This window comes from Drosophila sechellia, chromosome 2L (assembly GCF_004382195.2).
Source record: "Drosophila sechellia strain sech25 chromosome 2L, ASM438219v1, whole genome shotgun sequence".
Lineage (NCBI taxonomy): Eukaryota > Metazoa > Arthropoda > Insecta > Diptera > Drosophilidae > Drosophila > Drosophila sechellia.
In genome coordinates, this window is record NC_045949.1 from 3,745,247 (window position 1) to 3,759,113 (window position 13,867).

At 42.4% G+C, this 13,867-nt stretch overlaps 2 protein-coding genes across 3 annotated transcripts; one reads left to right on the forward strand and one right to left on the reverse strand.

Annotated features, from left to right (window-relative positions):
• The first annotated feature begins 478 nt into the window (after nucleotides 1-478).
• LOC6613290 lies at nucleotides 479-7,532 on the forward strand. 2 transcript variants are annotated; one of them, XM_032718134.1, is made up of 4 exons: nucleotides 479-656; nucleotides 3,921-4,008; nucleotides 4,104-4,432; nucleotides 4,496-7,409. In XM_032718134.1, the coding sequence occupies exons 2-4, from the start codon at nucleotides 3,999-4,001 to the stop codon at nucleotides 5,204-5,206; spliced, it is 1,050 nt and encodes a 349-aa protein (XP_032574025.1). In that variant the 5' UTR covers nucleotides 479-656; nucleotides 3,921-3,998; the 3' UTR covers nucleotides 5,207-7,409. The 2 variants fall into 2 exon arrangements, with proteins under 2 accessions (XP_032574025.1, XP_002037767.1); XM_002037731.2 differs by lacking the exon at nucleotides 479-656 and adding an exon at nucleotides 2,391-3,738 and having other exon boundaries at nucleotides 4,496-7,532.
• Nucleotides 7,533-7,688: 156 nt separating this feature from the next.
• Nucleotides 7,689-10,281, reverse strand: LOC6613291 (zinc finger imprinted 2). Its single transcript, XM_002037732.2, has 4 exons — nucleotides 10,161-10,281; nucleotides 9,467-10,093; nucleotides 8,443-9,406; nucleotides 7,689-8,377 (listed from the first exon to the last, which is right to left on the reverse strand). The coding sequence occupies exons 1-4, from the start codon at nucleotides 10,200-10,202 to the stop codon at nucleotides 7,866-7,868; spliced, it is 2,145 nt and encodes a 714-aa protein (XP_002037768.1). The 5' UTR covers nucleotides 10,203-10,281; the 3' UTR covers nucleotides 7,689-7,865.
• Nucleotides 10,282-13,867: the final 3,586 nt, after the last annotated feature.

Here is a 13,867-nt window from a genome sequence, read left to right on the forward strand (position 1 = left end):
TTCAAAGTGACGTGTCTCAATTTGGATTTGGCATTGTGAACTTAATAGTTTTTTCTTAAAGAATGTTCATTGGGTAAGCTCTTTATGCAAGGCACGCGCAAAAAAAGAAAACTGTTGTTGCTGGAGAGTGTTGCCAGCTCTGAGCGACAATTTCTATAGAAATGGAAAAAGCTAAATAGTATTCGTATTCTGATATATCTAACATAGTATCTAGATGTCAAAATATTCATATCTAATAATATGAGCTGTTTACAAATACATAAATTTCCTAAAAAGCAATAGTAATGGAAACGGTTGACAATAATTATTAGGAATTTCATTAGCTTCGTCTTAATGCTAGAAAAAGCCCAAGTTGGCAACACTGCTGGCACAGAGCACGCGTGCTCGCTCTTCGTTTCTTTTTGAGCGGTTGTTTAGTTGGTCAACTCTCCAAAGAACGCGTCGCGTGCTGTTTAATTTCTGTAGTAAGCGCCATTCATCGTTTTTCACTCGCCGCCGTTGGTCCGTTTTTCCGCTGGTTTTCCTGCAATTCCACAACCGAAAAAATCAAATAAATTTTATTCCCTAATAAAATACACAATTTTGTTATCAAACAAAAGGAAAACCAACATCTATAGAGGGAGACGGAGATACGCGAGAGAGAGCGAGCGAATCAAGTAAGTTTTCGACTAACGGTGACTGTGGCAATGTGTGTACGTGCGTGTGTGTGAGGTGAGAGAAAGAGGGTCCTGCTGAAGTTGCAAGTGCTAAATTTAGAACTCAAGCTGAAGGCTGCACCACAACCACCTCCCCTCCACCCACCACCCACCTACGTCAGACGCTCTCTCCAGTAAACGAAACAGAGACAGAGAGAGAGAGAAAAAACACCTTTGCAGTGTGTGTGTGGTATGAATGGAACAAAAGTACTTGGTCTTGCGGAGGAGCGAGACAGCTGATGTGTGCAAGTGTGTGTGGCACGTAGACTCGTAGTAAAATTTTCCGCGTAAAATTGAAAGCAAATTGAAAAGCTCACGAGGGAGTTTGCAAATAGTGGCAAAACTTAAAAGGAAGTAATACAAAATAATAACTTATAAAACATGTGTGTGCACAAAGCGAAAATCGTATTTACATTATGAAACAAGAGTAAGAAATTATACTTTGGTTTAAATTTTGTATCCTTTTTTAACAGTTATGGCTAATAATTTATTGTGGTTTTCACACGTACATTGTATTAATTAAAACAAATTAAACAAATGTGGAATAAAAAGTTACACGACGCTTGTAAGAAACAATAAATTGAGAAAACTGCTTCGAGCAGCCGAAAAATCAGTTCGTGCGTAGTTTTCCATGTCATGTTTTCCCCATGTTTTCCACATTCGGTGGCGAAAAGCGAGCTACAAACAATTTCCCATATCATCGTTGCAACTTTTTTTCCGTATTTCTTCACCTCCCCTTCGTTTTCTTCTCTTCCCCTACTCGCCTCTTCTTTTTGATGCCACACGTTACTACTCATAGACATGAATATATAGGCATATAGGCATTGGAATAGGAACCTGCCCGCTCCAGCTGCTTCTTCTTTCGTCTATAAGTACCAAGGTGCGCGACAAAATTGTATGTTAAATTGTATGGAATGTTATCTGAGAAATCAGATTGCATTTCTAAACGTTCCGTTGTCAGCTGATCTTGATCTTAGAGATTGCAGTTGTCAAACCAAACTTAAGGTAGTGCAAAGTAACAAGTCATAATAACTTAATGCTATTTAAACTTGAAGGGCCCTTACACTTTTGTTCGCAACCTTGTCCACCGATGTTGGAGGCACGAGTTGAGCGCGCATGTACAAAAGCAAGCAGCGATACGTCAGTCCCCCTGCCCCCGCTGTATTCCATGGGCGCCCACACGGGCATCATCGCATCCACATCCAAAGTGTAGTAAGTGCACTTTGTGAGGTTGGCCAGGGTTGCCAGGCAAGCGCGATTTGCGCACTTGTTGGGTGGGAACGGGCAAGGAATTCAATGAATGGGAAAACAAGCTGCACACAAAAGAAAATCACCCGAAAGAAATTTTCAGGGAATGTTAATTTCGCGCAGTTAATTACTACACGCCGATTATCCACAATCAATTATAGTGCGCAACTTTTGCAATTAAACAAGTCTTACATTGTTGTGTAATAAGATAGGGCGTCGAATGCAGTTTAAAGTTTATTTAAATATGTAGTTGTTTTATGTTACAATTTAATTTACTGTTCTGTTATTTGATTGAAAAGTTCTGGGGCCGGAGAAACATTCTCGAATCTTTATTATTTCCTTAAAAATTTATCAAATATACGTTATGACATTTATTTATTTTAACAACTTCTATTCTGATTATTTTTGGTATAAAAAAAGATTTAAGTTTCCCAAATAAAATAAAATTTAATTTAATTATGCTGCTGAAGTAAATTTAATTGGATTTTCCAGCGTGCGTCTGGTAACCCTGAAATTGCAAGAGAATCGTGGGTTGCACGAAGTGGAGAATTGGCTTATGGCAAGGGGAATGCGGGTCTCTCTCCAGCGCCAGCGCAGAGATTTTGATTTTCAGAGACTTGGAGACACATTGCCACATTGTGGTCGCAATGGCTTTTCAGTTGAAGCGCAACGTTAGCCGGTGACGGGCGGTGGGCTGTAGCGAATATACCCGATATATACCCGATACACACAGTAACACCGTAGTAACCAGCAAAGTCAGCAGGCGTAGGCGGATCCAAAACAGTTGCACAACTGCATTTCGCCAGGAAATTCGAAAAACGCTGAAGAGCAGAACTTAAGTTAATGCCGCGGAATGTTTTTAAACCAATTTCAATGGGTTAAAAGTCATCAAAAAGCAAAGCTTAACCCTTTGGAGGTGCGGTGTGCCTGTTTATTATTTTTTTTTTGCGGATTTCACGTCGTCTGGTTACTGTTCCCGTAGCCGTGCCAAAAAAATCGATAATTCCGTGCTGTATAAGTTACGGCGAAAGGTGCGCGGATATTCCGTTCGGGATTTGAGTTCGGTTCGGGTGAATTGAGGACCACAGCCAAGTGTGCGCGTAAGAGAGTGTGTGGAGCAAGAGATTTGCAAATCACAATAAACCACTCGAAGTTGCAAATTCAAAGCTCAGAATGGAGTTTTCTGCACGAAAAATATAATAGTTTGTGATCAGTCCAGACATCGGAATATTTGGAAAATATGCTATAAAACTCGGAATACAACTTCTTTAAACCAGGAAACCGAAGAGAGAGAGCAGGAACTCTAACTCTCTCGCCGCTACCGTTACTCGTTGACTACGCATTTACAACCGAAGAGAGTGCGAGAGAACGTAAACGTGATTGAAATTTTTGCACAAAAGGGATGCACGACGAAGCAGCTCGTAAAAATAACAAACAAAAATACATGCGGAGGCGTATAAATAGAAACGGCGTGTAAAGCGCAACGGCACAAAAGTCAGTAGTATGTAGTAATAGTAGCGCGAACAGAAGGCGAAGGAGAAGCACAAGCACAAGCAGAAGCAGAAGGAGGAGAGGAATAGCGAATTCGACGTCGACTGCGGCGCCGACTGCGACTGCGGCGTCGTAGTAAGTTTTCTGCACTGTGTGTGTGCGCTGCGTGGGTGCATCGTTGTCGTTGTGTGCGTGTGGCATGCGAAGTGAATAACAGCCAAAGCAGAAAATCATGATAAAGTTTGTCAGACAGAAAAATCGCGAAAATACACTGAGGGAATCGAAAAATTTTATGCGTAAAAAGGTGCGATGTATAAATATGTAGTTTTAAGGACTTTTTTAACTTAGTTAAGATACACTAAAGAAAAAGTAGTATTTTTTTTTTTTTGTATAAAGTGCGAATCTCCCGGTTGTAAAAAATTATTCTTTAAAGTTCATTTTATGTGAATAATAATTAATTAATAAAATGTATTTATTCTTCCGCAGCGTGAATCGAATGACTCTGGCACCGAATCTGATGGTGAACTCCTCGATGTGGAAAACCAACGTCACTTAGACGTGGATATGGAAACTAGTAAGTGATTAACAGCACATCCAGATCTTAAGATACTTTTAAAGTCTACATACTATATCGGATATCCTAACTTTTTGGCTTTGTTATCCTGTCAGGTGTTGCTGGCCAAAAACCAATAGCTTCTGCAATGATGTGTCACCAGCAGACGTCGTCATCCTGCGCCCATCTCATGTACGACCAGCACAGTTCCGAGGAGGAGTTGGAGGTGATCAACGGGCCGTCCTCGCAGGCGGGTCAGCATCCCGGAACGGCGGCCACAGGCTCATCGTGCGCCTCCCGGATCTCGAATCGCGGATGCACCTCCTCGCTGGACACGGAGGCGCCCTACGAGGAGCGGGCCACCACCTCCAACTCGAAGCGTTCTAGCTCCACGTTGATGGTGGAGAACCGCAAGCGATCGCTGGCCCACAGCTCCGACGATGAGGTGGGTTCCGGTCAAACAGTATCGAAATCATTTAATCCAATCTGTGATTGTAATCCGAAACAGTTGCGCAACTCGCTGGAGCCGATATTGACGCCCGTGAATTTTCGCACATCGCCGCCATTGGAGGCATTCAAGCCAAATCGTAGCCATATGATGTTCCGCTCCACAACGCCACTGATATTATCGGAGGCCCGATGTGGCATCGAAAATATTAAATTATGTGATAATAGTGTAAACGAGGAGAATGGTGACAACGGTGGTGGCGGTGGCGTGGCCAATAGCAGTAAGTGCGCCAAGATTGGTGCAGGTAATGCCAGCGGAACTGGGACCGCAACCGGAAACGGAAACGGCGGCAACGAGAATGAGCCGAGTGTGATCAAGGCGTGCAGCAGCTCGCTGAAGATGAGCAACAGCAGCCACCACATTTACCAGCCGCAGCCGAAGTATAGTTTCCACTACAACAGCTCGCGGAGCAGTCCGGCCAGCACCACTGGCCTGGATATGGAGGTGCGTTCGGTCAGTCCGCCGGCGAAACTGTTCCACTGCGCCATATCGCCCAGGCGGCGACCCAGTAACAATGCCAGTGGTGCAGCCGGGGGCGCCACAACAATATCACCATCGTCAGCATCATCATCGTCAGCCACAACAACGACACACAATGCTGCCAATTCCGCCGGAAATGCCGCTAACGTCACCGCCGTCGCCACCCAGAGACTGCAGCGACCGCATCGGCCGTGTTTAGATTTTGATAAGATGCAGCAGGTTAGTCTCTAATGCAGAGCACGCTAACACCAGAGCAGCAGCCGGAAAAGGATCGTCGTCGGATTGGGACGGGGAGCAGGATGGTCAACGGAACGGGGGGCAAATCAAAGACTTTTTATACGAACCAACAACCACAGCAGGCCGCTGAAACTGAAACAGCATTCGGAGGATAACCAGAGTGTCTAGGGGCTAGTAAAACCCTTAGATTATGTGAGCGAGCAGTTTCAGGATTCAGATTCAAGCGCAAACAGCAGCGGGAAATATCATCAAATCAAATTATATAAATCTAAAGGTAATTCAAATTTTAACGCAAACCAAAAACACAAAAAAGAGACAAACCTAAAATTTACAATAGATGCAGCTATTTTTTCACAATTTTAAACTGAAAAACTGTAACAAAACTGTAATGCGAACACTGATCGAAAGATGAGGACGAACAATAGATTTATAGAAGCTCCGGGATGTAAAGATCGAAAGTTGAGGCAAAATTGAATAGCGCGGGGGGTTTAGAGACGGAAAATCATATGCCAGCTGTATGATAGAAAGGATCACAAGAGTTGATTAAAAATATGTATAAGGAAAAGCTCTGGGTGTATGAATTAGATGATAAAAAGCCAGCCAGTGGAAACTGTGAACTGTAAATATTGTATTTGTGTGGGATAAACCAAAAATCTTTTGAAGAATTGGCATGCCATCGATAGCAGAAAATGCGATATGGGGGTGTAGAACGGTAGAATGTATTTTAATTTTTTAAAAAGCCGAAGAAAAACACTTGTGGTGATGTGGCAGAAGACTCAAACTTGCAAAAAAGAGACAAATTATATTTCTATAAAACGAAGGAAAGCTGAGAAAAGCGGAAGCGGCTAGCGGGAAATTTTGAAGGTACGGACGATGAAATAGCAACAGCAACAATGTGAAGCAACAATAGCAACTGAAATAATATGATATAAACAGACAAACAGAACCTTTTGTAATGATCAAGGGGGGGAGCCGGAAAACGAATCTGTCGCAGCGACAGTTGAAAAACAGTAAAATTATGTGTTTTATGTACAACATAAGATAGCAAGCTATTTTATACACAATATTCAATTTATCCACATCTAAGAGAAACGATTTAAACCAAAAAGGTGCCATCAACACTCATGCATACGATTAAAGCTCTTTAGTTTTACCAATATGATTGATGATTGCTTGGTGGACAACTAGTAAGCGCAACAACTAAACAATTGGCAAATGTTTGCAAGCTCATATGTGTATTAGTAAAGCATAATTACTACCCTTCTTTGTCGCGTATATGAAGAATCTAACGAAAGAGATCACAGCAAGTAAACCCATATTCAATTCAAGGAAAACCAAATGAAACGCAAAAACTAAAAACTAAAAAACCAGTAATGTGTGCAACCATAGCAAAGCAAAAGTAAACGAAACATACTTTTTTAAGTACCATATATATGTAAAAGCAAACAATGATGCAAGTCAGAGCGAAATATTCAATGTAATGATAATTTTAAATCATATTTACTAACGAAAGGCAGGCTAAATTTCAGTTAACTCGAATCGAAGAGTAGCCAATGGAATCGCAGTGTTTCGTATGCTAATTTTCTCAATAACCAACCAACCATCTCATGCCCACTAAAAACGTTTCACACACAATCCCACAATCAACACTTGAGACACTCGACACACTCAACCTACCAAGACAGCATAATCCACACCACCAAGACACCAAGAATCTATGTAATAATAGCGGGGAACCGAAGCTGGAGGAGTTAGGATCAGGCTGGGGGATACGAAGTGCAGATATGGTACTGATACTAGGAATGCAGTTTTCGTAATTTTTAATTAATTAAACAAAAAGCAAGCGAGGATGAACAGATGAATTATATTATATATGTGTAACAAACGGGAGAATCGGAGGATATTATGGACTGAGCGTACATTAAAGCGTGGAAAAGATAGGAAGCTGGTGGATCAGCCAATACTAGGATTTTAGTTTATAAGCTCTGAAGCGAAAGGAGGTTACAGTGAGAGAATAGAATGGCTAACAAATACGGAAAGCACACACAAATCTATGGAATGTATGGCTGCGGGGCGTTTATGTTGAATATTTTTGAGAAGCAAAACAAAAAAAACGACGAAAAAAAAGGCAAGAAACCAATTATGTTGTAAACAAAGAATACAAAGATTTCATTGCGTTTTGGGCCCGCTGACAGGCGCCCAAACACTTGTGTTGTACATAGTTACATTATTAATAACAATATATATACTTACTCATTAACAATTAAGTCGACGAACGGTACAAGTGCAAAAAGAGAGACAGATGTGTGAAAAACAAAAACATTTGAGAAAAAACGAATGAAATGAAGATGACAAGACGAAAACATGGAAAATAATAAAGAAATGCTCTGCAATAGAAAATTTACTAGTTTACATATTTATTTTGCAGATATCACAAGGAAATTGGTGGGGACAGCAAAAGATACTCTGTGCCAAATTGCTTAAGAAATGTACAGATTTATTCAAGAAGTGGAATATTCTTAAACTTGAAGCTCTTACACATGATTTTCTTCTTGCATAAATACTTACTACGATATCAGTTATTTACAGAACTTGCACAAAAGTGGGTACAATAGACTTGGACTTATACTACTTTGAAGAAACCTTGGCATGGCTATAAGCCCAGTATTTTCTGTCCAGTTTGCTCGCGCATGGCGTCAGACTTATGGTTTTGGGTGTTGGTGGCCACCTCGTCATCCTCTTCGATTGACATTTGCTTATTGCTCGCGGCTGCCCTCTTCTTTTTTGCTTTTTCCGCAGGCGGTTGGCTTGCTCTGCTGGGATCGTGGATCCGTGAATGTCGCTTGAGATCGCCTGAGACTCTGAATTTCTTTTCACAGATGGAACACTCGTACGGCCGCTCCCCAGTGTGCACTTTAATGTGGCTGAGCAAGTAGGAGCTGGCCCGGAAGGTCTTGTCACAATACTGGCAAGCGTAGTTCTTCTCCCTGGTATGGATTCTTCGGTGGACAACCAGGGAGTAGCGCCGGGAAAAGCTCTTTCCGCAAAATTCGCACATGTGCGCCTTGACGTCGCTGTGTCGTGAGATGATGTGGTACTTCAGGTCACCCCACTGCCGAAACTGAAAGTCGCACTTGTCGCATTTAAAGGGCTTCACGCCGGAATCTGAGGAAGATAGGAGCACCAACGATTAAGGGTTTATCTGGAAAAGATTCTGGTTAATCACTTACGTGTCCTTTCGTGAGCCTTTAGCGCACTCTGCGTGTAGAAGGATCTCTCGCAGCTCTCGCATTTGTGAGATCTCTGCTGATTGTGCGTGTACTGATGGTACTTGAGGGCATTGTACGAGTTGAAATCGCGGTTGCACTTGTCGCAGAAATGTTTCCTCCTTGTCTTGTTCTCTGCCTCCTCGGATAAACTCGTATCCAAAACCTCCATCTGAAAACTTTCATTTGGCTCTTCAGCATCGGCATCTCCTTTCTCAAACGACGAAGCTGGTCGGCTATCGGTCATGTCGTCCTCTTCCAACTTGAAGGCTTCACTTAGTTCTAGGGGAGATCTGCGCAGCTGCTCGATGGAGGAGTTGGCTGGTGGAACAGAGGGAATCGGTGGTGTTTGGCAGGCAGGTGGTGCAACTAACAAGGTTTGCTCATTCGGCTCGCAGGCTTTAGACAGAGATTTTTCCAGTTTTGGTTCCTCTTGAGGGTCCGCCTTCTCGGGACTAAGAAAATCGAGTGCCATGTGGTCGCTTACATGGGGATTCTCTTTAAGCAGTGGAGTAGCTGGCTCTGAAGAAGCTGGTGGCGGCTCTCCTGGCATCAGAAGAGCCGGAAATGTGATGTCCCTGAAGTTGTTGTTAAACCAAGGCGCCGTCATTCCGCTGGAGGTCAATTCAAGATCCACCAGTTCATCGCAGGTGTCTTCTATTGAAACCTTGAGCACCACATTGCGGATACCCTCGAGCATGTCTTCCGTATCGCTGAACTCCACGTCGTCCACCACGGGCACAGAATTCGGAGTGCTGCTGGTGTTAACGACAACGGTATTTAATTTGTCCGTGGGCTGTCCATGCAGCACCATATTCACTCCGACGTTGGCAACATCATTCACATGGTGACTGATGTTGTGAAAGTTCTCAAAATTAAGCTGCACGTCCTGAAAAACCTGATCCAATTTGGCCTGCTCCTGTTGCAGCTGTGCGATATAAGAAATGAGTCTTTAACTTTAAGCTTCAGGCTTGAAATCCCAACTAACCTTATCCTGCGCAGACAAGCCACACATGTCGAGGGGTTCCTTTTGCTGGTGCTGTTGCTGGGGATCCTGGACGACCAGGCGCTGCTCCAGAACGGTGGGCTCGTAGTGCTGCTTCAGATGGGCAAAGAAGTCCAATTGGGTGTGCACAGCGTAGCCGCATATTTCACAGCTATACAGGGAAGAGGGGGTCACATCCTGGACATGCTTGTGCTGGTGGTCCAGATCGGGGTCTATGTTGCCCTTGAGCTTCCGCGAAATGCGTTTCTTGTGGGGCAGCACCTTGCGGGCGTTCGTGCAGGAGGCGTTGTTGTGCGCATAGAGGAGATCCTCGTCCTCGTGGAGACCCGTGGACACGTCGATGGGCACCGTGGGCTCAATGGCCAGGGCTGGAAATGTGGGCTGCGCATCCGCCTGGTGGGGTACAACATCATTTTCCGGCGATGATTTGTTCACAAACTGGAAGATGGTGTTGTGGAAATTCAGCTCCGGCGTCAGCGATTCCTTTTCCACGTAACCCACTCCGCTCTCGGAGTTGCCGGAACTGGGATTCGTGCTCAGATTCGTGGGACCTTCGGATTTGTAGGTCTGATCTATCAGATCCATGATGAAGTGGTTCGCCAGCAGCGTCTGCAAGTTGGTTGGAAACTGGTTAGTACGCGGGATTTCAATCGAAACTTGGTTGCATTCCACTTACATGGTCGATGAACTGCTGGGTGTCCACTTCCTTGCGCTCCATTTTCCTGGAGTTTTTCTTAAATTCATTAAAAGCGAAAAAAACAGATGTTTACGTTTTGTAGCGATTTTAGACCGATAACTTATCGATGTCTGTGAACGGTGCTGTAAAGGCCCACAAATGGTTGTTGTTGCAAGGAGAGCAGTGCTCAAAAGCAAGCAGTGAACTGCTTTATTGCTGTGGATAAAAACCGCGCACATTTAAACTCCACTCGTATCATTTTAAAAGTGTATATGAAAAAAATGTTCATTTAATTGGTTTTGGTACTTAACAAATATTAATATCTAATACATTGGGAGTCCATATGCCCCAATCTGGCCCAGCTTTTCATTCAGTTCATTTAGTTTGTCTTGAACTTCAATTTGAATTTGTTCCACGTTTGTCAGGGCTTTAGATATAACACTTGATAAAATATTGTAAGTTAATAAATGATTAACACGGACTTTCTAGTTACCGCCAGTTTTTAATTTCCAAGACTATCGAAGTGTTTGTTATGATTTATGGAGAATCCCTTCGAATTGCAGTTCGTGAAACATCAAAGTGCATTTGTTCTCGACTCTAAAAAGTTTCTCCCACTCGTGACGTGTCAATCGCCTCGCTAAGAGGTGTTCCTGACGGATTCCTCAAGGGATTCCATTGTTATTGTTATGATTCATGAGAATTCGTGTGCGTAATTATCCGATTCGATCTAAACACAGTCTGTTGGTATTTATTTGTACACCCATTCTTGGTGAGTCACTGGATGTGGTTAAGATCAAAAAGCTGCAGAGCCACGAAAAATTTGTAGATTGTCTAATAATTGTTTATTAAACATTAATAGACCATGGGCGAAGTGCTAAGCAGCCGTCGCTCGTCACATAAAATCGCCGAAAGAGTGTTCATAAAATTTTATGGAGTTTCTGCGGTTAGTCGCCACTTGAAGTCGGGCCTAAAAATACCAGAGGGTAACATATGGATGCTCCCCCAGTTCCCCTCTTCACTCCAATTTGCTGCCCTAAGCCCTCTGATCCGTTTACCATAAATATGTTGATATATCACTGAGCAGGATTAGCTTCCTGTTTGCGGCCATATGGAGATTGAAGCAGTTCCGCCGACTTGGGGGGAAAGTGGGGGGAACGACTCGGATTATGTGCCACTTCAGAATGTGGAATATATATGAAGTGTTAATTTGTAATGGGAATGTTTATGGCTCTGTTTGTTGTGGAACTTTATGTTCCAACCAATTGGTTGGTTTGTGGAGCAATAGGGGAATTCCCAGAGGGAGACAATAATTTAGAGGTTTTCAATATGGCGACAGCTTATCATTTAACTTAATATCTGTTGAGGGCTTTATAGAAAAGAATGAGTAATAAATATAGAAACTATAATGGAACATTTTAATTAAAATTGGTTTACCGTTCTGAAATTTCTTCAAATATTTATTGGATATTTTCTTAAAGGTCTTGTCCCAAACCTTCATAGTTTTGTATCTTTTTACCGCGCTTCTTACTCTTTCAATTGTTGTATTATTGTGTGCCATATAAATATTGTTTTTTCATTAGTTGGGAATACAAATTGTTTGCTTTTTGGCTCACACATTAGCAACGCCCACCAGCTGCCCACCAGAGCCCTTGATCTATTCCATCTTATAATCTATACCATATAGATATATACAATCCTACCTGACTCTGGCTCATTGGATTATTTGCTGTGTGTTTATTTTGCGGGCTACCAAGCAATTCTTGTTTGTTTTTGGTTTATCGTTTTCATAAATTTTGTACAAATAAATAGGAATCTTTTTTTGTGCCTTTCAAATATTTTTCGCAAATATGAAAAGTCAATATTTTCTTTTGGCGAAATAGAAAAAGTATTAACCTGCCTTAGTAAACACGATTGTTATGGTTGGATTCTGGGAACACAATTTTGAGAAAATTCACTAGTTACACACAAAATGAGTATATAAAGCATACATACAAATAAATATAAAATATAGTTATTTCTTTACTTTCGTAAACTTTTCTAAGCTCAAAGAATATTTCGAGTTGATTTTTCCTACAACCTTGCCTTCAGTTCGTTAGAGAAGTTTGTGTCGCAAAAAGAGGCTGCAAAAAAGACTGCGGCTGTCAACATTTTGTACATTATTACGTGGTATACAATACATAATGCCATTATTATCATAAGCGTGCTTTTTTGTGGATACAACAAAAGCAGCGGCAAGTAAGTTTCTGGACAAAAAAAACACGGCACAAGCGTAAGGACCTCCACCATCCTGCGCGACTAGAGGCAGGAAACATGCAAGTGCCCAAGTGCCTTCTTTTGTTCTTCGTCACGTACTGCGGTGCCATGGACCCCCCTCGCCGTCCGCCCATCGGAAATAACCGAAGCCCCATCCTCGGAAACAAGCAAACAAGTGTAGCAGTAGCACAACCACCTTGCAACAACCACACGGATCCGGCGCGGAGGACCACGAACCAAGAGGAGGACCAAACCTACCGCAGACTCGAGTTTGCGCTGTTGCAAAAAGGAAGCGGAAAGGAGCCTCATCAAGAGCGGTTCGATCACTGGAGAGCTTCAGACACCCTGGAACATGAAGGGTATATAGGGTTCACCAAAATCCTTTCCTTTTGATTTAACATTATTTTCGTTTGATTCTTCATTGACCATAATGTTAAATAAAATACGTAAATTTAATTTAATCACAAATAGTTTGAGATTACAGTACTTTTGCTCACTAAATTAGTTCAAAGAAGATATTTCGTAGTCCAAACAAATTATTTTATTTATTTTTTACGCTCGTTGTTTTTTTGTTGCCCCCTCCAGTTGGTCGCCTTGCGGCTGCAAATTATAAAACAAAAGCTGTAAAATGTAGCAAAATGCAAAAACAAACAGAGGAATGACAAGCACCACAATTTTGCCCTTGGGGTCTGAAAATCCCCCACAATATTCAGCAAACCACCCACTTTCTGCCCCGCTTTTCCATATTGCTGTTGGTGCTGCTGCTGCATAAATATTGTCAATAGCAACAACTACAGACGACAACAACAACAGCAAGGTTTTGGCATTTTGTCTGGCCGGGGGTTGGGAAATCCAACCCCCCTGCTGCCCCCCTGGCTCCACCGCCCCTGTTTCCTGTCGCATTCCCATTCTTAGCTCACGTTTTTTGTTGCTAACAAATTTGTGCTCATCTCAGCTAAAAATCTGTTGACGCAATTGTCACGTGCTGTTCTCTGGCAGTTTTTTACTTGCATCTCCGTTCGTGTCCTGCCAAAAGGAGGTTTTCCCTGTAGTTTTACAGCACATGTTAGCGGGGCATGGGGGCTTTCTTGTCTCGTGCCATTTTTTTTTACCCCGAATCCGAGTTTTTAGCTCCTCGTTAAGTGCGATGCGGCGACGTACAAGTGGTGATAGCAATCTGATTTCCGTAACCCCTCGTAAAAAGGACATTTTGTACAGGATAATGAGGCATAATGATAAAAATAATTATAGATTATTGATTAGTGATACTAAGAGACAATATATACAAATATTATTATTCTTGGCGCATCTAGTGTTCTGGATTAATATATAATTCATTTTAGATCCTTAGAAGGTTTGCTTAGGTTGGTAGAAGAGCACAGGTGTTTGTGGTGCACAGAAAACAATATCACACTCCAACCACCGAACTAATTACTCAATTCTTCCGCTTTATT

What these genes read in the sequence shown, in the direction of transcription:
- LOC6613291 (XM_002037732.2), bottom strand. Translation starts at nt 10,202, where the DNA reads ATGGAGCGCAAGGAAGTGGACACCCAGCAGTTCATCGACCAT. An exon ending in CCCAGCAGTTCATCGACCAT is followed by an intron (nt 10,094 to 10,160) that starts GTAAGTGGAATG and finishes ACCAACTTGCAG; the next exon opens with ACGCTGCTGGCGAACCACTT. An exon ending in GCTTGTCTGCGCAGGATAAG is followed by an intron (nt 9,407 to 9,466) that starts GTTAGTTGGGAT and finishes TATATCGCACAG; the next exon opens with CTGCAACAGGAGCAGGCCAA.
- LOC6613290 (XM_002037731.2), top strand. Translation starts at nt 3,667, where the DNA reads ATGATAAAGTTTGTCAGACAGAAAAATCGCGAAAATACACTGAGGGAA. An exon ending in AAAATTTTATGCGTAAAAAG is followed by an intron (nt 3,739 to 3,920) that starts GTGCGATGTATA and finishes ATTCTTCCGCAG; the next exon opens with CGTGAATCGAATGACTCTGG. An exon ending in CCCACAGCTCCGACGATGAG is followed by an intron (nt 4,433 to 4,495) that starts GTGGGTTCCGGT and finishes AATCCGAAACAG; the next exon opens with TTGCGCAACTCGCTGGAGCC.